We start from the raw sequence: 22149 nt of genomic DNA, 5'->3' as shown, positions 1-22149 counted from the left end.
ATAACTTAGTAATGTTCCTTTACATTTGCAGTAAGAACAGTGTGGACTACAATATAACCAAGTTGTCACTGTGCTAAAATGCCTGCCTATTATACTCAGGTGGTCCCTATGCTCAAATGCCACTTCTTTGCATAGGTATGATTTGTAAAAAATTAAAAAAAATTCACAAATATTCCAGTGTTAGAATCCAGTGCATCTTAACAATTGCTGGGAATCTGCAGTGTTCAAAAAATCTGTTTCTAAAAAATGTCTTGCAACATATGCAACATTCTTTGTAAATTCTGATTTTTTTATTAGAGCTATTTATAGCAGGAATATTGATTTAATTTTGCAGTGAAAGAGGGAATACAGTTCCTGGATATGATTTCTTGGTAAATTCCGTATGGCCAGAAATCGTTCGTGGTTTAGAAATTAAATTGCCATCTCTATATAATCCTGGAAACCCAGATTTATTTCATGAGGTAATTTTAAATTTATATATTCACCACAGTTTGCAGTGATAAACCAAGGGATACAGACTGTTAGATTTAAATATTACATATTTATCATAATTTGTTCAGTTGCAAATAACATATGTTCTTCATTTACAGAGATGAATACTATTGTAAGAGAAAGTTTGTACTCTGTAATATAGGAGACTTAACATTCTGATTCAGTGCAGTTTTATGTAAATGTAATCAAAAAATATATTATTCTCTCTTCACATAAATATCTCCATTGCTAATAGGATATTGTTGCTAGTTTCATAGTTTTCAAAATGAGATAAAGTGATTGGATAGAGAAGAAAATGATGCTACTTCTGTAAGAAATTTGACACACAGCTTAATGCATGTTTTTTGCCTTCAGAAATACAACATAAGTATGGATTTTGTAAGGAAGTTTGAACGGCAGTGTGGTTCACAAGCCAGCGTAAAAAGATTGAGGTTACATCCTTCCTACCAGAGCTTTAATGATAAGTGGAATTTGCCAGTTTATTTCCAAATAAGGTCAGTGACTTGGTTTTATTCTTCAACAATACAAAAAACATTTTAAAATATGCAAGCGAAAAGATGTATTAAAAATGAGCTTCTCCCTTCCCCCCCCCCAAATGTAAGGGAATACCTCTTTTAAAAGTATGCCTTCTGGAACATCTTATTTTTTTTAATTTTAATTCCATTTATATCCCGCCCTTCTCCGAAGACTCAGGGCAGCTTACAAGCTTAGCAGTAGCCTTCATTCTATGTATATGCCTGCTTATTAGGGCTTTCGGGGGGCCCCAAGCGGCATTATTACAAAGTCAGCTTAATTGCCCCCAACAATCTGGGTCCTCATTTTACCTACCTCGGAAGGATGGAAGGCTGAGTCAACCTTGAGCCTGGTGGGATGCGAACCTGCACTAATTGCAGGCAGCTGGTGTTACTTAAGGAGGCATTAGCCCACTGCTCCACCAAGGCTAATCTGTGATCTGAATATATAAATCTTATTTTAGAACCCTTATTTCTATCCATATTTATGCAACCTTTATTATACTGCAACAATGTAAGTGTAATAAAACCTCTTGATTACTTTTATTGAAGCTTTTCACTTCCGTGTGATTTTAGTTTTACAATCTATAGCATTTCTCCGAAAAATGGATAGAAATTACCGTGAGTTCAGTTAAACAGAAATAAGATTTTATACACTGTCAGCACCTAAGCTATTTTCTGAAACAAGCCTGATTGAAAAAGCCCTCTTAAAAGTTTATCATTCTTTTTAAACAAAAGTTTTCAAGGTATCGGAAAGAACTATTGATTTCTATCCCCTAGAATTATTTGCAAAACCTTGTGCCTGTGTCCATTGCAAATCAGTGGAAAATGGGAGGTGCTTTGGTCCAAAGACCTAACTGTAGGTCATCAGAAAGAATTTCTATGCTGCTTTTCTTCCTGCTGTGGTGTAGAGTATCTTTAGGAGAATAAGGGATTATAGGCATAACTAAGAAGCAGTTGTCCTCCTTTCTTTAATTATAATTTAGCTCCTCTCAAATAATACTGAATTTTGATCCAGATTACAAAATCTCAGTTGTTGGATTGAAAGTTACAATGAAAACAAGAGAGCGTAGAAAAACCTGTGCTGAAACTTATGAAGAGGTCTCAGAGGTCTAGAAATCCCCACTCCCCCTTTTCTACAAATCCCTTTCTCCTGTTATCTGGGCCCGGCCTTTCCATCTGTCAGACTTTCCTTCTAAAATTGACTAGCAATCCAGATGTATAATCAAGAGCTACGTTGCGTGCACTTATCCAGATCACTTCCTCTCACCATTTTAGATAGTGATGCGTCATGCCTCTCCTACTCTTTTCTGATCACAGGATTGATTTAGCAATAGGCATGAATGCTTTTGGGTGATGGATTTTGTGAGGAATCTTATCAAAAGAATCTCTAGTCCAGTGCATTTATTTAGGTTAATCGTGAATTTTTTATTAGCTTTTAATTGTTTCATAGTTTATTTTGAAAGAGAGAGAGAGAGAGAGATGCATCATAGCATACTTATTAAGTGAAACCACAATGAGTTGATCCATTTCTAGGATGAAGGTACTAAGGCTTCTTAAGATTAAAACATCTGTAAAAGGGAACCAGTCTTTAGGTAATGCTGGGAAATCACAGAGAAACCAAGTTGAAGTTATGGGTGGGGATTCCACAACTGGCATGAATTCACTACAAAATACCCTCTTAGAACTTCTGTGTGATATTCAGACTTGAGGTACGATTGGTAGGATTAGAATGATAGCTTGCATCACTAAACTGCCAGATGTTAATTGCTAACCTTGGTTTCACCGGGGGTTTCACAAAAGATATTTTGTGCTTCTTTTAGATTTAGAGAAATTGCAGGAGCTTTAGAAGCAGCTCTTTTTGATGGCTTAGAAGAGGCTCCAGGTAAAGTTTTTCTCTTTATTTAACATGTGTACCTCATGCTTTTATATTTAGATAACATAAGAAAGGGACGCGGTGGCTCAGTGGGTTAGGACGCAGAGCTTGTCGATCAGAAGGTTGGCAGTTTGGCAGGTCGAATCCTGAGTGCCGCGTAACAGAGTGAGCGCCTGTTACTCGTCCCAGCTTCTGCCAACCTAGCAGTTCGAAAGCACGTAAAAATGCAAGTAGAAAAATAGGGACCACTACGGTGGGAAGGTAACAGCGTTACATGCGCCTTTGGCGTCTAGTCATGCCGGCCACATGACCACGGAGACGTCCTCGGACAAGTGCTGGCTCTTCGGCTTTGAAATGGAGATGAGCACCGGCCCCTAGAGTTGGAAACGACTAGCACGCATGTGTGGGGGAACCTTTACCTTTACCTAACATAATAAGAAAAATACTTATTTTCCATTGCTGGGTTGTTCTTTTTTTTAAAAAAAACTTCATATAAGAAGTGCTGCTCTGCTGACCAGAAATTTTGTGATAGTGATAAGCTCACATTATCATGATCCATGTAATATTTGCTTAGAACAAAAGCAAATGAATTGAAGCAAAGAAGAGAAATATATATATGTCCAAACGTTGAAGAAGAGTTGCTTTTTATTGCTAGCATTTGACCGAAGGTAGAATTGACTTATAATGTTTCCCACTAAATAAAGAACTATTTATGGGTAGCACTGATGAAACAAAAGGTAAAATGTGCCCCCGGTTTCTACTTTATAGTTTACTGTCTGCAGTCCATCATTCTGTAATGTTGGATAGTATTCTTTCTACAGAATAAGCTAGTTATTAAGGAAGCAACTGTTTCCCCACTTTTCCGTCTCCTCTGCTATGTAACCTCTGCAAATTGTGCTTACCTTTTATTTGCAAGTACAAAGTTGGTCAAAAGATGGTTAGTTGCTATAATTGAGACTTGACCAAAAAAATTAAATAAATGAGCCTTCAACTACCGTGAGGGAAGAGTGCAAAACCATCTCTCCTTGCAACTGGCTGGAGAGAAGAACTTCTGGCTTGTAGAAAGATGCACAGATTTTCCACCAAGGGGACATCCCATGAGCAACTTTTGAGGAAATGCTATAAAACTACACTTGCAGAATTTCCTCTAGAAGAGGAAGTGAAGCCTGCAGATTAGAAAATAAAAGCAAAGTCAATAAGATAATGTCTTAAATGTAACATTGATCATAACTGAACTACTTCTGTTGTTTCTTGGCAGCTGGAAGTTCTTATTGCCTTTTGGCAACACACATGACATGGGCTAGCTTACAGAAGTGCTGGTCAGCTCAGATTTTTCTACCATTGCTAACTGATCGATTGTGGAAGCTTTCACTGCAGATTCTAGCCCGCTACTCGGTCTTCATTAATGAGGTGAGAAAAAACAGTGGCTGTTTTCCACCAGGCTTACTTACTTACTTTATTTATTTTATCACACCTTATTAATTCATAAGTAAACTCAAGACAGCAAGCATACATAATACTCCTTCCTATTTTGCTTGCAACAACAAACCCATGAGATGGATTGAATTGAGAGAGAGAGAGAGTGACTGATCCAGTCACACAGCCAACTTTTCACGCTGAGAATTTTAGGCTAGGAATGTTAAGGAATTAAACTGATACAAAATTAGCATCTGTCTTTAACAGATAACACAAAGTTTTGACAAACGTAAGATATATGTTTGTGGATTTCTCTATAATATTACTCTTTGTCTCTCTCTTTTTTTAAAAAAAAATGGAATAGCTTCTGCTCAGGCCTGTCTCTAATGAAACTGTGAAAGACCATAAAAAAACGTTGACAAGCAAGGAATCTTCACTGAACTCTGCTGAAGATCAAGGAAATGAGTCTGGTCCCAATGCTCAGCCTTTAGCTTCTATATCTACCACCCAGCTTGTGTTTGTTGCTGCAGATTTGGATCGACTTCAGGAATGGGTTTGTAGATATTGCTGACACACTGACTCTCTCACACACAGAAAACCTATAAATACCATGATGTGTCCTGAAGAAAATTATTCTTTAACATTTGTGACTGCTGTTTTGGTTATCGACTTTTATCTCGGTTTCTTATCATTGAGGTAAAAGTAGGATGTGTGATGGCGTTTAGCCTTTAGCCTTATCAATTAAAAAAAATTAAAACTGTTAACATGCAACTTTCTAGGTGTTCGAATCAAATTGTTTAAAGTGTAATTTTTATTCTTTTTTCCATAGTTGGTTAAATAGCTCATTGTTATGATGTCAGGTACACCTGTTTAATTCTAGAAACTGTATGGAAGGCTGGCATGGGTCATGCACAGGTACTGAATACAGAATCCTTTATTGTAAGATGTTGCTGATGCCTTCTTTATTTGGTGTGTGTGTTTCAGCAAAGAGATTTGCAGAAACATTACAGTCTTGTACGCAAGAACTTTTCTGCATCAGGTTATGTACTGAAGGTTATGTACTCATAATGCCTTGCATATTTTTCATTCAGCTTCCTGAACTTTTGGAAATGATCAAACCAAAACTTGACATGATTGGCTTCAAGAATATAGCTTGCATCTCAGGTAAACATTTCTCTCTCTCTCTCTCTCTCTCTCTCTCTCTCTCTCTCTCTCTCTCTCTCCCTCCCTCCCTCCCTCCCTCCCTCCCTCTCTCTCTCTCTCTCCCTCCCTCCCTCCCTCCCTCCCTCTCTCTCTCTCTCTCCCTCCCTCCCTCCCTCCCTCTCTCTCTCTCTCTCTCTCCCTCCCTCCCTCCCTCCCTCTCTCTCTCTCTCTCTCTCTCTCTCTCTCTCTCTCTCTCTCTCTCTCTCTCTCTTGTATTCAACTTTTGATAAATATATTTTACCAGGCAATGGGTTTACAAAGACAGAAAATATTAAACTGAATGAGGAAAATTGAAATTAAAGAAATCTCTCAGTGTTGGAGGAAATGGATTACTGGTTCTTAAGCATATTTCTCTGCTACTTTTTGCAGATCTTTCAATTACACATGTAAACTACTTGTTTCTAAAATGAAATGAAAGAGGGAATGAACGGGGATGAGTGGAGGAGGGTTGCAGAATTCTGACTCACTTGGACACTTGCCAAGAACAGTTAAGAGAACAGGCAGTGTTTTAAAACCTGCTCTTTTATATCTCTGTGAAACATAACATTGAAGCAGTTGTATCATAATATATAATGCTAAGTGGTACAGTCCAGCTCTGTTTGTATTTGTTTTTAACTGTACTTCAGAGGAATTGAAAAATATCCATATACCTAAGGCTGGCTTGGGATGTTTAGATTTTACTGTGTACAAATGTATATACTTCTTCAATAGGAGCACTGGAAGATTCAAAGAATTCTTTACTAAGTTCCTGGCCAACCTTAAACAGTAAGATAATTCAGGACTTAAATGATTCTTGCTTTAGCTGCTTGAAAAGTGCCCTGGAAATCCCAAGGCTGTACAGAAGAACTAACAAGGTATTTTTTTAACATTTGAAAATATATGTGTGTGCACGTATGGACAATATAAATGGCCATTACAGTAACTATTATGGGGTCCTTTACATTGGGCTGTGTGTGTATGTGTATAGTTGTATCCTGTTCATATGTCCCCATTATCCATGTCCATATTTTTCTAACTCCATATTGACTTCATTGGCACCTAGGAAAGAGATGGTGATGTAAAAACTAAAATATCGTTCTGGGTCCTCTTGACTCTATCACACTCAGGTTTTCTAAAGCAGACTTTGGCAGTGCATCAATGTCATTGCTTCCATCAGCACGCATCTCTTTTTCAGATAAATGGTTATTAGTCTGTGCAGCTGACAAGGACTGTTTCAGAAGTAAACAGAGAGATCAACATCAGAGATCTCCTATTTCCCATTACTCCCACCTTTAGGAGAAGAAAGCTAACATTGCTATTAATATAATAGGATGGCTCAAACTCTGCCATACTTGCTTAATTCCAATTTGCTGCTGTTAAGATTGTTGACGGTACATCTCATTGTTCAGGGTTAAATCCCATTGTTCAGGGTTAAAAACTTTGATTAAGCATTTCATTTTTTGTCAGCTATTTCTGTTTGGCTACACATGTGTTAATTCTAATACAAATTGTGATAATTATGATTGATTCATGTTTGCTCTAAAGGCCATATAGGTGAGGCATGCTCTGTCATTTGTTCTTTAGAAACCAGAATGGCCTTAAATATTATCACAGATTATTCATTGGAATGTTTATCTGTTGCTACTGAATAATTCTAAGACTGCTATGCATGAACAATTAACCATTCATCTAAATTGTCACGTTAAGGTTTGCTGTAGACAATAAGGTTTTCTCTTGGTTTTTTCCCCTTCACATCTCATACATCAATAATCAGGAAGTGCCAACCAAGGCATTACCCTATGTTGATAGTGCCCTTAAACCTTTCCATCAACTGAAGAATGATTACAAAGATACATTAAAGCCAGCTGTGATTGAGCAATGGCTGGAAGGAGCCCTCAATGCAAGCACACAGAAGTAAGTGACATTTTAAGTAGAACATTGCCAGTCTTATAGGAAGCTGTTGAAAATTCACAGATTATTTGCATTCACAGCTCATTACTGTGCATCAAAAAAACTTTCCTAATAAGCTCCATTAAAATGACCTAGACCTCCTTGGAATCTCCATTCATATAATATAGGCATCTCTAAAATCCAAAACTTTGCACACAAATAAGTAAAATGTACATGGTTATACATGTGCTGCTATTTCCACAAGTAGGCCTTTGATAGCACTCTGTGTGTGTGTGCAGAAACCAAAATATTTACAGTTACACTGAGAAAGATTTCTACCAGCAGAGATAATTGTTGTAATCATGGACAGCCTAAGGAGGTTGGCATCATTTGATTCACTTTGGTGGGAACGTCAGTGTACATGTGGTGAATACTCCTTATTTGTGAGAAAAATGTGATGACAGTCTCTTAATCCCCTGTAGTGATGGAAAAAAGGAAAAACCCCATTGCCGAATGATAACTCCTAACTGTACCCATCATTGGTCATAGTGGCTGGAGCTGTTGGAACAAGAGTCCTTGAGGGGAGCTTTGTTGTTTGCAAACGTTTCATTACCCAACTAGATAAACATCATCAGTCCTGATGAGTGTGAGGTTTTCTGTTTATGTGCAGTAGCTTACCCTGCCAGTGCGGGATGTGGGGATCTTAACAATTCTTTTGAACCACGTTTACATTTATTTATTTAATTTTATTTATTTAATCCCATTTATATCCCGCCCTTCTCCGAAGACTCAGGGCGGCTTACAATCTAAGAAGCACAAATCAATGTGCTTAGCAATAGCCTTCATTCTGTGTATATGCCTGCTTATTAGGGCTTTCGCCCCCCCCCCCAAGCAGCATTTTTACAAAGTCAGCTTATTGCCCCCAACAATCTGGGTCCTCATTTTACCTACTTCGGAAGGATGGAAGGCTGAGTCAGCCTTGAGCCTGGTGGGACGCGAACCTGCACTAATTGCAGGCAGCTGGTGTTACTTAAGGAGGCATTAGCCCACTGCTCCACCAAGGCTCTTTACATACCATTCAAAAGATAAGGAGCTACCAAAGAGAAACCACACCCCCACCAACACTAGCAAGGCAAACAATTGTATATAAATGGAGGGCAACCCCCCCCCCAACTCACTAGTACTGATGATATTACCTAGTCAGTTAATGAAATGTCTGCCAGCAAACAACCAAGCTGAGAGAGCACCAAGGACAGCACAGCTGAACCTGAGATACGTGTATTCTCTTCTGTTGGCTGTTGGAAGTTCTAAGTAAGCAGCATCTGAAGGTGTGCACAGACCCTTCAGCTTGAGAAATGGGGAATTTTGATTTGGGATTTTGAAATCTCAGTTATACAAAACATTTTCTGCTGTATTTAAATTAAATTAAAATTAAGTACAGCGCAATATGTTTTTTTTTTAAAAAAAGCCTAGGTTTATATCTTGGAATCTGGTGGTGGGCCTGTGGAAGACTTATTCTGGAATAAGGAAGCATAGACAATAATTACTTTGGTGGACCAATGGACTGTTGTGTAAGGCGCTTCCTGTGTCCTTTATTGAGTTCCAAGATGGCGCCTGGATTGGCTGCGGCTGCATTGGCTCTCGAAGATGAAACGTTTTTGGAGGGATATAAAGAATATATACCACATGATTGGGAAGGTTTTAATGTGTTTGAGCAACTTGGTGGGACTAAGGTAACATACGACCGACAATCTTTGCTGGTATGGCGAGTTTTGAGCTCTTTCGGAACTGTTGGTGAGACCGTAAGAAGTCGTTGGCGCTGTTTGAAATTGTTCTGCCAGCAGCAAGATCTGACTGCTGGCCCAGCGACGGATTCTATTGTTGTGATTCAGGGTCAGCCTGTGGGTTCGGCAGTTGGGTCGGACGATTCAGAGGAGGAGGAGGGGGGTGTTGGAGAGGTTGCTGAGGGTGTTGGAGAGCTTGCTGATGAGAGCCCTCAGCCAGGCCCCTCCCACCTGGTTACGACGCAGACCCAGCTGTGTGAGCCTGACAGCGTGGATGAAGATGACCCACAGCTGGCCCTGTTCAAGGACGCCCGACGCAGGAGGCAGTCAATCAGGAGTAAACAGAGGAAGGCAATGGGGCACCTCGGAAGGAGGCAGAGAGAAGCCACGCCCTGAACTGTTTAAAAGGGGAATGCGTGGGAGGGCTGGTTTGCTGAAGGCAACCATTTGAATAGCTCCTGTTTCATGGTTCGTGTTTGCTCTCTTTGCTCTGTTTTATGTTAATAAATTTGGCAGGCTTAGTTCCAGCCTCTTGCCTTCTTGTAAAAGGGGTTGTCCCTGCCTTTTCTGCAGGGCCGGTAGCAGGCTGGTACAGAACATCTATTGCAAATTAGGGCTGTTTCCAAAGGAGGCAGAGGAGGAGAGGTCCCGGGGCTTATGGAGCAAAGGAACTGGATGAGGCTGTCGGCAGGCCCAGAGGAAGGGAGAGAGGCTTTTGGAGAAGTTGGAGGAGGCGGCAGCGTGCTCCAGGGGCGAAAAGGAGCGAGGCCCCTTTAAGGAAAAGGTGGAAGAAACAGGATCAGAAAAAGGAAAGGAGGCGAGGTTGTTGTGCAGGAATACAAGCTAATTTGAGGGCTAATCCACATGGAGCTCCATTTCTATCTGTCCTGTTTGCCATCATTCACTCTCTGGAGACTAAAATGGACATTCTGAAACTTGAGCTGGCCACGAACAAGGACTATATATCAGAGGTGGTGACCCTTTGAGAGCTGTATGCAACGAAATTCCATTTTGATGTATGCCTATTGGTGTACATTCAAAGTGACAAAAAAGTTGTTGTAGTTATTTCATGTGTTATATTCCAGTTTGTTTCTGAGACTTAAGCCTGTGTGTCTTTTGAAATTCTTTAACACTGAAGTACAGTAGGAGTATTTTGTTGCTATTGTCTCCTTTATACTAGGGACCAGAATTTTGTGGTGATATTCTAGGCCAGTGGTGGCGAACCTATGGCACGCGTGCCACAGGTGGCACGCAGAACCCTCTCTCTGGGCACGCGCACCGTTGCCCCAGTCCTAGGCCTTCAACTGGGTTTTATAAAACTTTTTCCACTGCTGTGTGCAAAAAAAAAAAAGTTTCAAACGATTCAATTTCAACTTCTTGCAGGGAAAAAAAAGATCTGGCAAAGTTGGAATTGATTGAACTTTTTAGTCCCACCCAGTCTGACATTACCACCCAATGGGCCATACCCACCCAATGGGCCACGCCCACCCGGCACCCGATGACACATCAGTGGATTTTGGGTTGCAGTTTGGGCACTCAGTCTCTAAAAGAGCCTTGGTGGAGCAGTGGGCTAATGCCTCCAATTAGTGCAGGTTCGCATCCCACCAGGCTCAAGGTTGACTCAGCCTTCCATCCTTCCGAGGTAGGTAAAATGAGGACCCAGATTGTTGGGGGCAATTAAGCTGACTTTGTAATAATGCCGCTTGGGGGTGTGTGTGTGAAAGCCCTAATAAGCAGGCATATACATAGAATGAAGGCTACTGCTAAGCTTGTAAGCCGCCCTGAGTCTTCGGAGAAGGGCGGGATATAAATGGAATTAAAATAAAATAAAATAAAATAAAATAAAATAAAATAAAAGGTTTGCCATCACTGTTCTAGGCTTTAAGAGCCAACCTATTGTATAGATAAAAGCTAAACTAAAATTAAAATAGGGCATGTTCCAGGCTAAAATCAGCAGTTTTCAGTTGCTGTTGAAGTAAATGGGAGAGAGAGTGTGTATTTTCATTTCTCCATCCTTTAGGCACAGTATACACACAGTAAAACTCCTTTTTCCCCCCCTGTAAATGAAGTTCTGTCCACAAGTGTTCATAATCTAATCTATTCCTTTTTATGTAGGTACTTGGATACAGTATCAGATATTCTAAATTCTGTAAAGAAAATGGAAGAGAGTTTGAAAAGGCTAAAACAAGCCAGGAAGACTGTAACTGCAAATCATCCCTCCCCATCTGGAGGCATGAGTGATGATAACAAAATTCGCCTACAGTTAGCTTTAGATGTGGAACATTTTGGAATGCAGGTAACTTAGATGCCAACAATAGTTAAGGGTGGTTGTTGTTGTTGTTGTTGCACAGCTGTAGCTGTTAATGTGTTAAAAGTTTGACCACACAAACCTCAGTTCCAATCTTTTAGCCAGCCATTCTCTCTTGCTTTTGATATGCTTTAGGCCAGTCATTATCTATTGCTCCAATATATTTCACAGCATGGTTGGGGCGGATGTGTGTGTGTGTGTGTGGGTGGGTTGGAGAGGTGTGTGTAATTTCTTGAAATTCAATGTTCATATTGTAGATCTTCTGATTATATTATTTTTGAAATATTTCTGGTGTTGCTTACAATGCAATAATTAGTAAATCTGATATTTTGTTTTAGCTGGAGAAGATGGGGATGCAGCTGAGCAACATTAAATGTTTTTCCACTCTTTCGGCGCTTGTTCAAGCTGCTAGAGATCAGATAGCCACCGAACAGACATAACACAATCTCCAGCTTTTTCATGAAGAGACCTAGCTTCCAAAAAAGAAAAAGAGTTTATTTTTTATTTTTACTTTCCTTTGCCAAATACCGTGTAGCAAAAAAAAGTGCTTCCTAATGCAGCTCCAGCAGCAAATTTAAATGTGTCTCAAAATAGAAAAACTCATTTCGTTAAAATAAACATACAAGGGAGAACGTTTATTTTGGTTTTCCGTTATATGGAAGGCAGTTTATATATAGTCTACGTATTCTGCCATAGGATTATGGATAATATTTTTATTTTTATTGTAAATTATTATCATGCAGAAAAGTGAATTTAACATGATTAAAATGAACAAAAGGATTTTGTCTTTTTGTAAATTTTGTTAGAATAAAAAGTGGCGTTAATTATGTTCATATGTCTTGTATATTTTTATTATTTTGTGATTAAAAATTGTAACAAAAAGTGTAAGAGTAGTAATGTTGTGACATCTAAGGATAGTTTGTATTATATTACTTTGAGTTTAAAAAGAACTATTATTGGATTTTTTTAAAAAAAAACTTATTTTGAAGCTTATTTTGGCATCTTTTATTCCAATTCAAAATGTTTCCCTAATCCTGTGAAGAAAATCAAATGTTTTTCCTTGAAGGTGCTGTTTTCAGATTACCTGCTATTTTTCGTTTGTTGGCATACAATAAGTGAATGATAGAGATAGAGCTGTAGTATTTATCTGACAGAGGTTTAGTCAGTCACCTCAGAATTCAAGGCTAGTTGAGGAGTGCTTTTACAGGCTTGGTAGGCATTTTTGAGGGGTTATTGCAACCCTTCTCAGGGACCTGGAATTCCTATTTCCATCAAAATCCTTATTTCCATCACTGAAACTCTGAAATAGTTTTTTTTAACCCTCCTCATTATAACACACGATCCCTGGAAGTTGGGGGGGGGGTGAATTGTGGCTCCTGGCTGCCATGATGTGCCCAGTACCTAATTTGAAAACATAGGTGAGTCTTGACAGGAAGAAGATAAGATAACCTTTATTGTCATTTGTTCTGAATTTGAAGAAATGCACATAGTTATGACTTCAAGAGATAAAGTATCCTAGAATACAGTTCTTACACTATTTAAAGGTAAAGGTTCCCCCGCACATGCGTACTAGTCGTTTCCAACTCTAGGGGCCGGTGCTCATCTCCGTTTCAAAGCCGAAGAGCCAGCGCTTGTCCGAGGACATCTCTGTGGTCATGTGGCCAGCATGACTAGACGCCAAAGGCGCACGGAATGCTGTTACCTTCCCACCGTAGTGGTCCCTATTTTTCTACTTGCATTTTTACGTGCTTTCGAACTGCTAGGTTGGCAGAAGCTGGGACAAGTAACAGGCACTCACTCTTACGTGGCACTCGGGATTCGACCCGCCAAACTGCCGACCTTCTGATTGACAAGCTCAGTGTCCTAACCCACTGAGCCACCGCATCCCTCCTCTTAAACTATTAGCTGATACTAAAAACCTTTGAATCGGTGCTGGACAACAAGGGAGAGAGAGGTGGCCTTGCATTAAATTACCTTTTTGCCTACTACTGGCATGCAAATCAAACAAACTATGTTTTCCTGATTCCCCCCAAAAGGTGTGTGTGTGGGAGGGGAGATTCTTCATCTCTATTACTAGGATGGAGCACAGAGCAGGACATGTTTAATATCCAGTTTGGATCCTGTTTCAAAGGTAAGCATTCAGAGTATGAATTATAATGCCAAGGTGAAAAGGAGGGAAGAACCATGAAGCAAACATGAATTTTGGTGTGGAAGTTCTGGCCCTCGGAATAAATGTATAGACAAGTTTATAAAAACTTTAGTTGTCAATGCTTATGTTTGGCACTGTGCTCTGTGGACCGGTACCGGGCTGCGGCATGCCAGCAACTGGTCCACACAAACAACCATACCCCATCTGCAGGATGCAGGCAGAACACAAGACCACGCACCCTCTGGTCCATGGAAAAACCTTTCTCCACAGAACTGGTCCCTAGTGGCCAAAAGGTTGGGAACCTCTGCTCTAGATAGTGGATCCAGCAATTCTGAAATTTTTCCCAAAGCAGGAGCTGGAATCTTATTATGACCAGCAAGTGCACCTGACCACAACTTTTTTTTCAGAGAATATGACCAGATATTCAGGAATTTCACTGCAATGTATTGATCAACCAATTCAGATCGAGGTCTGCATTATTTTTAATGATGGGAATTTTTCTCCATGCTTGTGGGATGGGAATTAATGATTTTTAGGCATAAAGTAGGTGTATTAAATCACCTTGCAGATTAAGCTTTTTATTTTATTTTTTTATTTTCAATTGCACTATCACAAGTTGTTCTGGATTTGGAAAGCTATTCAACCTTGTTCCTCCTGGCATATAACAAATATCTCACTCTATGGCCTTCTTCACACTAAATTTGGTCATGGGTGGGTAATGTTTCATGCAAATTGTTAAATCCAGTCCCACAACCCAAGCATGGAAAGGCCTAGAAAATGCAAGCAGAGGGATTACTGACCAAGATAGGCCATATACTATTAGCCCAAAAAGTTGAGTGAGTTCTCTGGGAAATTTCTCAATCGTATCATGCAAACATGACCTGCGTGTGCAGTTTTCATGAAGTAACTTCTGTAACATGAATAGAGTTTAATTGTCACATTATACTAATTTAGCTAAAGTTACTTGTGTGATAATTAAACATAGACATGGCTAAATATCTTTAAATTGAACATGGAAACAGGTTACTAAGTTCTCTGTTCTGGATATATTCCCACATTTTTGAGTGGCTGAATTCTTTCACAGGGAGTATTAGATTGACATACATTGTTTAATAAGCCAAAACAGGTTTGCTAAACCATAAACCATGGATTAAAATTTACATATATGGCTTAAACCCAGCACACATTGGAATCTCTCAGTAAATGGAAAATGAGCTACTTTATCTTATAATAGCCTTATGAGATGTGAGCACTTTATTAATCAGCAGTATTTTTTTAGAAAGTTCTATTGATAAATTTGTCAAGTTTATTTTAGAAAGATGCATTAGTTCTCAAAGCAAGACAAAAAAAAACCCACCATAAAAACTTAAGTACTGCAGGAAAAACAACAAAGGATTAAAGAAAACTTATTTTTCCCCCAACCAGAATTTATGTTTCTTTTAGGGGATTTGTTATTTGGCCAAAATAAATCAATGTACCCAATTCATTTTCATACACTGCGAAATGAAATGGCTTGTTCAATGTTATCTTAAGTGTCTCGCTAGCATGTTCTTCTGTGTCAGCTTCTACTTGATCTCCTTCACTGGGGCTGAGCTCAAAAAATTGCTGATTTATGATCTGCAAGCAAAAACAAAGATAGTAAATCTGAGTCAGTAGGCCGCAGTGCTAAGATTATAAATGAAAAAAGCCCAATAAATAAAAATATATTTTAAAAGTGCTAATAAAGAGATTTAGAAACTTGGATTTTAAAAAGTCATATAATACTTATAGAAGGCTTATAAAGTTGTGCCAATACTGCCCAAAATCAATCAATCTATCTATCCCCAGCCATCCATATCATCTATTTATATATCAAGGGTGGGGAACCATGGCTCTTTTATGACTGGTGGACTTCAACTCCCAGAATTCATGAGCCATGCTAGCTCAGGAATTCTGGGAGTTGAAGTCCACCAGTCATAAAAGGGCCATGGTTCCCCATCCCTGATCATCCATCCTTAGATATCGAATACATGGTCCAACCAATAGATTTATATGCTTACAAAGAGCCAAAGTCAATGACTGCATACCTTTTCAATGGTCACATTACTACTGCTTAGCAATCTGAGATTGGCTTCTTTTCCGAAAAGATTAGGCACCCCCTGTTTCCGAAGGAGTTCTTGAAGGTTGTATATACTTGTAAAAGACACCCTTGGAAAAGTCAGGTGGATTTGTCTGCAGAAGGAAGAAAGAAAGGGGAGAAGAAAGGGCAAAGCACAAAATAATGAAAGAGTTGTCTCTAAATAAATTCCAAGAAGTGATTGTTACAGGCTTCGGGAAAATTGGGGCTGGATTTGCCAGTGAGCACTCATAAACTGGAAGGCAGTGGGACAGTAGTCACATTGGTTGCTTCTCTGTCTTGACAAAGGAAGGTGGTGATTATCTCTCAAAACTCAGGTATGGGAGAGAGAGTGGCCTTTTCCTAAATATGCACTATGATGATAACTGTACCATTTGTCTAAGCCAGGGGTAGGCAACCTCGGCTCTTTTATGACTCATGGACTTCAACTCCTAGAATTCCTGAGCCAGCTGGAGTCCATGAGTCATAAAAGAGCTGAGGTTGCCTACCCCTGGTCTAAGCAATCTATCCTCTATTTTTTTTTTAATTCCATTTATATCCCGCCCTTCTCCGAAGACTCAGGGCGGCTTACAAGCTTAGCAGGTGTCAAACTGGTGACCTGCGGGCCTGATGCATCATGCACAGGCCACGCCCGTCCCGGCTCCACAAGGGCAAACAAGTCATGATACGTCACATCACACGACACAATCAAGTTTGACACCCATGCTCTAGTGTGTGTGTGTGTGTGTGTGTGTGTGTGTGTGTGTGTGTTTAAAAAGCCACCCAAATTCAGACATGATCCTGTGCTTGGTCTTTTCCACTCAGGCACTTGATCAGATCTTTTCGTAATATCCACCAAAAGTCGCTCTTTTCATCCAGATGTCCAGAACAAAAACAACACTTTCCCTAAAATAATTTGGCAAATATCTACTTTGATTTTATATCTATTTGAAATTCTCCACAGAAATGCTACACAGCTCCCTTTCCGTATTGTACACAAATAGTTTGTTCTGTTGCGTATTGAAGGTCCCTTCTCTTTTGTAGCCATACCAGCTTAAGCTATCACCACCTGATGAATTCTTTGTGGTGCCTTGTACATACCATAGATACCCAAATCAGTTAAGGACAGATTACAATGGCAGGTTTGAGTGGATACTCTATTAATACATAGGCTTGAATCCTAAAGAAGGTTATGGTTTGGAATTATTTTCTGGAAGAATAAAAATGAAAATAGGTAATCCTTATTTCAGACAAATGATTATCCAATCTCTTCTTTAAAACTTCCAGTGTTGTAGCATTCACAACTTCTGGAGGCAGGTTGTTCCACTGATTAACTGTTCTAACTGTCAGGAAATTTCTCCTTAGTTCTATGTTGGATCTCTCCTTAATTAGTTTCCATTCATTGCTTCCTGTCCTGCCTTCAGGTGCTTTGGAGAATAGGTCCACTCCCTCTTCTTTGTGGCAGCCTCTTAGATATTGGATCATTGCTATGAAAATTTGAGTATGAATGGTGAGATGAATACTAAAGTTTAACTTAGAGATGCTTCATCAATTGGAGAATCTCATAACTACCACATCCGGACTTTCCCTGATTCTACAAAAATTTTCTTAGAATAATAGAATTGCAAGCTACCATTTCAGCCATCATATCTCACTTTCTGCACTGTGCAGGAATATACATTAAAGCATTCCAGAGACACATGACTGTCTAGCGCAGGGGTAGGCAACCTTGGCTCTTTTATGACTTGTGGACTTTCAACTTCCAGAATTCCTGAGCCAGCATTCTGGGAGTTGAAGTCCACGAGTCATAAAAGAGCCAAGGTTACCTACCCCTGGTCTAGCATAAAAAAGAACCAATAATCCACCACCTCTTTGGGTAATTGGTTCTACCATCAAACTGTTCATACTGTTATGAAGTTTTTACGAGTTCCTAGTGTTGTGATGAATGTGTGAACGTACTTTGATTGCAAGTCTTGAAGCCATTCCAAAGAAGGTTTAAAAGAATACAAATCTTTATCTCTAGATAGCTCACTGCTAGACTGTAAAAGCAGCATAAATACACTCTTGCTGAGAGGAATTTTGACAATGGAAAGTTCTGGAAGATTTTTATGCTTGAAGATTCCAGTTACTGTCATCATAGGAACAAAGATCTTAGTGTTGGAATCAAGCCAGAATTCTTGAGGTTCTTTGAGTGGGGACGCTCCATTTATTACAGCTGAAAAGCAAATGGAAATGTGGTTAGAGGAAACTGTTTCCCTCTCTTTGGCATAAAAAGCTTCTAGCTGAATATTTACATGCAATATATTTATCTCCTTATCCATTTCTCTTCTTGGACAGAATTCAAGGTTCCTACTTCATATGTACATTCAAAGGAACATATAACACAAAACCATAAAACAATAAAACAATAAATCAAAGACTGGAAGAATATAAGAAATGGGAAACTACAGTAAATTCAAAATTTTAAGTGAAGTAACACTTAAATTAATTATCTGAGGAACCTTAAAAGGCTCAAAAACACAATGCATTTTTTTAGCAGTTGAATGTCTGCTTAGAAAAGTGATCTTCAACAAGTATCTTTTGAAACCACATTAGATGCTTCAAGAATCTCCAGAAAGGTACTTATACTACAGGAATAGAGCCATTATACTGTTCTCCTGTAATGGGTTTCTCACACTGCAGTGGTAACCTTTTCTACAATTGTATCCTATGAGCAGACACAGAGAACCAGTTTGGTGTAGTGGTGAAGGCATCAGGCTATCAAACTGGGAGACTGTGAGTTCTAGTTTCACCTTGGGCCCAAAACAGCTAGGTGACCTTGGGCCTGTCACTCTTTCTAAGAAGCAGGCAAGGGGAAACCACTTCTGAAAAACCTTGCCAAGAAAACTGCAAAAACTAGTCATCAGCAGTCAATACTTACTCAAAGGCACAAAAACAAATGCAGACCTGGCTGACTCTGGTATGAGAGATAACCCGATCAGATAGGTTCACATATTATGCATAGCTAAATTCTTACCTACTAAGTTATAGTTTGTCAAACATGCAAGCACAGACATTCTGTTCAGTACTCAAAGAATCAAGAGAACCTTATTCTCAGACTGGGAGATGGGTGGCATATAAATTTAATAAATAAAAGAAATGAAACAAAGTGGTGGGGTGAAGCAGGGAAGCAGTTTATTCCTATTCTGTAATTTTAAAAGGTCTTTAATCTCTGTGCTTTGGTCCTGACCAACCATAGTTGATGCCTATCTTTCTTACTGTTCTTAAATTGCAACTGTGAAAAAGGGAATCATCTCCAATTTTTCAGAATAATACTGTATACAAAATAATATACCGTATTTTCCAGCGTATAAGATGACTGGGCGTATAAGACGACCCCCCAACTTTTGAGATGATTTTCAAGATTTTTTGTCTTATACGCCGGAAAATCAGCGAGCCCGGGAAGGCACGCCCTCCCCTCTCACTGTGGAGGAAGCAGGGCAGGCTGGCGTCTGGCGGGAGCCGGCAGGGCAGTCCTGCGCACGCGCGCGCTCCCCGGCTCCTAAGGAGTCCTCGGGGAGCCATGGCAGGCACCTCACACTCTTCCCTCTTGAAGCAGCATCGGCGGAGCCGTCCAGCATTGGGCGGGAGCCAGCAGGGCAGTCCTGCACACACGCGCACTCCCCGGCTGCTAAGGAGTGCTCCTTAACAGCCGGGGAGCACGCGCGTGCGCAGGACTGCCCTGCCGGCTCCCGCCAGACACCAGCCTGCCCTGCTTCCTCCACAGTGAGAGGGGAGGGTGTGCCTTCCCGGGCTCGCTGACTTGCAGCCAAGCCGGAGCCGAAAGGGGCTTTTCCTTCCACCCACCCTTTGGAATAGACGCAAGAGCTCCCGGGGTCTGGCGTTTGCAAGGGGGAGGGGAAGGGGCTGAGAGGCTCTTGGGGGTGGGAAGGGAGAGTCACATTGGAGGGGGGACTGGACTAAGGAGGCTTGAAGTTGCTTTGCAAGAACGGGGGCGCTCGATTGATTTATGTACTATTTTCCGGCGTATAAGACAACTGGGCGTATAAGACGACCCCCCCAACTTTTGAGATGATTTTCATGGGTTAAAAAGTCGTCTTATATGCCGGAAAATACGGTAGACCTTCCAAGCAATTCTCTTCCCCACCCCAGGGTTTCTCAGTGAGGAATGGGGAATATATTCTAATGGTTAAAAGATAGGTGTGTAACCCACTGTACCTGAATACCCATCCAATTTGCCAGAAATTAATTCTGATCAGAGGAAATTAATAATACAGGTTATTCAAGTAATGTTCTGTGTTACAGGCCTGATGAAGGTCTGGAGATCCAACTCCACATATTTATTACAATCCCCATTTTAACATGTGGACAAAGTAAATATTGCATTATTTTACAAGTTTCATATCATTAATTTTCTCCTTGATCTGCTCCACTGTAGGGATTGTCATTGGTCCTAATCTGTGACAACCCCCCCCCAGTTTCCTGTCAGATACCTTTGAAATAAGTGTTAGTTGTCAGCAGCAGAGTGGTTTCCTGATCAATGTCAGCCAGCAGACCCTTGGTTCTGTGTCTGCTCTTTCTTTCGACAAAAGCATTTACTTGTTTCATGGCCTCTGTGGTATTGGTGAAATCCACAGCTCGAACATAGAAATTAACATCTGGAAAGGCCAACACATGGAAAAAAGACTCAGATAAATGGGTACCAGGAGCAGAGAAAAGGCACGAAAGCTTGGAGAAAACCAGTCCCTCTGTGTCCCTGGAGCGTAAAGGGGCATTCAGGATAATCTTCAGAGCAAATAGAATTTTACGTCCATCTATTTTGAGGGCACAACCTGAGTCACTGGGTGGCAGGTTGAACCCTAATAATTTCTGCAGATCACTTGCCGTTTGTCCAGAAGCCCCTAAATAAATGGACAATAGAGACTCAAATATGAATATAGGAGAGAGGACAATGTTGCTGCCTCCATGTATTTTCTTCAGCTCTTTGTAAAAACGGGCCCCAAGCACATAAATGTGGTAATTTAAGAATTCCACACCCAAGTATTTCTCTTTTTCCTCAGTCTTGTTCCTCAGACTCTCTTCATATGTTGAAGTGAAATGGGATTCAATGGAGAGGGGAACAAACATCTTCACCAGCTGTTCTCTTTCTTCCAGCTCCTTACAGCTGCTGGCATCAGTATTGTTAGAGTTAGCCAGATAAAACGGATGAATGTATACCCGATCACAGCCTCCAGTGGTAAGGTACAGAAGGACACATAGCAAAAGGACTCCAAGTTTCATGTTGACGTGGATCTTCATCTATGTCTAATTCAGAAAGAAATAATTGCAATTGTCATCAATGGATGCTTTTATGCGCTTTCTGCTAGCTTTCCTTATTAAATAACATAACTAACCAAGCCACAAAAAATTTAATGCCTTTACTTAGGAAACATCAGTTAGCCTACATGGGAAATTTGCCATGATCCAGTTGTGTTTCTGTAATTCACTGAAACACAAAGTATCTGATCACATTTTACTGTAGTGTTTTACACTGGGTTATAAAAGTGGATTTAATTATGTATAAGCAGGGTCAGCAAATATATTCCATGATTCAGTCAGTGGTGGGATTCAAATATGTGAACAACCAGTTCTCAGTGTGGATGCCACTTCCGGAAGTCCATTCTAGGCCTGGGCAACAAAAATTAGCTACCAGTTCTGCCGAAACGGTGTGAACTGGCTGAATCCCACCACTGGATTCAGGGCTATATTGGTTTATCCAGAAGACATTTCCAGAGATGGATAATTGCAAGACCTTATTCCTCTTTTCCTTTGGAATATTATTTCATTTTAAATCAGTCTTGGATAATTTAAAAAATAGACTCTTTGATAGGGACACATTTAAAAAAAAACACTTTTTCTCACTAACTGTTGTTTGAAAAGATGAAGCTGCCATATACAGTCCTTAAGTCCAAAAGCAACCATGTAGATCTTACTAAACAACAATTGGCTGCATTTAGATCTTGCTTAGCATATTGCATAAACCCTGCCAGTTATGCCTTTTTTTCTTGAATGTATATTATGGCTTGTGACTTAGTATTAAACATGCCTCAAACAATACATAAAACAATCCTTTCTAACATATCCCTTCTAATGTTGCGCTCTTGCATCAACTAATGATAAAAAATAAACATAAGAGCTTGGTGATGACCAGCTAGAACTAAAGTATGGCTTACTCAAGCTCTTCCAGCACATAACCTTCAGCCAAGTGCACCCAATTTGCATAAGATTGAGTTGTACATTAGCTCTTTCTCAGGTGAATGGCATAGAGGAGCACTAAACATTGAAGACCCATGGAGCTGAACATTTGCCTATCCTCTCAACAGCCAGATGTTCAGTGTGGACATGTCTCAACGTAGTCCTAGTATAGAATAACCTAATTAAGATTACAACTATTACCTGGAATTAT

General features: G+C 39.9%; 2 protein-coding genes across 3 annotated transcripts in view; one reads left to right on the top strand and one right to left on the bottom strand.

The window, feature by feature from the left end:
- The window catches only part of COG2 (component of oligomeric golgi complex 2), a 40346-nt gene extending 28057 nt beyond the window's left edge, over positions 1-12289 (top strand). For both annotated transcript variants that reach the window (XM_081333295.1, XM_081333296.1), the window contains exons 9-18: positions 335-461; positions 847-986; positions 2828-2889; positions 4139-4290; positions 4661-4849; positions 5388-5460; positions 6211-6353; positions 7253-7392; positions 11268-11448; positions 11799-12289. In XM_081333295.1, coding sequence (XP_081189421.1) covers positions 335-461; positions 847-986; positions 2828-2889; positions 4139-4290; positions 4661-4849; positions 5388-5460; positions 6211-6353; positions 7253-7392; positions 11268-11448; positions 11799-11900 — 1309 coding nt within the window. In that variant the 3' untranslated portion in view covers positions 11901-12289. The remainder of the gene's footprint in view (positions 1-334; positions 462-846; positions 987-2827; positions 2890-4138; positions 4291-4660; positions 4850-5387; positions 5461-6210; positions 6354-7252; positions 7393-11267; positions 11449-11798) is intronic.
- Positions 12290-15037: 2748 nt separating this feature from the next.
- Positions 15038-20984, bottom strand: AGT (angiotensinogen; the record flags this gene model as incomplete). Its single annotated transcript, XM_081315343.1, has 4 exons — positions 15038-15226; positions 15676-15820; positions 17664-17919; positions 20198-20984. The coding sequence occupies 4 exons, from the start codon at positions 20982-20984 to the stop codon at positions 15038-15040; spliced, it is 1377 nt and encodes a 458-aa protein (XP_081171469.1).
- Between the last annotated feature and the right edge of the window lie 1165 nt (positions 20985-22149).

This window comes from Vipera berus, assembly GCF_964194415.1.
Source record: "Vipera berus genome assembly, chromosome: 1".
Taxonomy (NCBI): Eukaryota; Metazoa; Chordata; class Lepidosauria; order Squamata; family Viperidae; genus Vipera; species Vipera berus.
The sequence above is the reverse complement of the archived record's forward strand: the minus strand, read 5'-3'. Positions and strand labels throughout refer to the sequence as shown.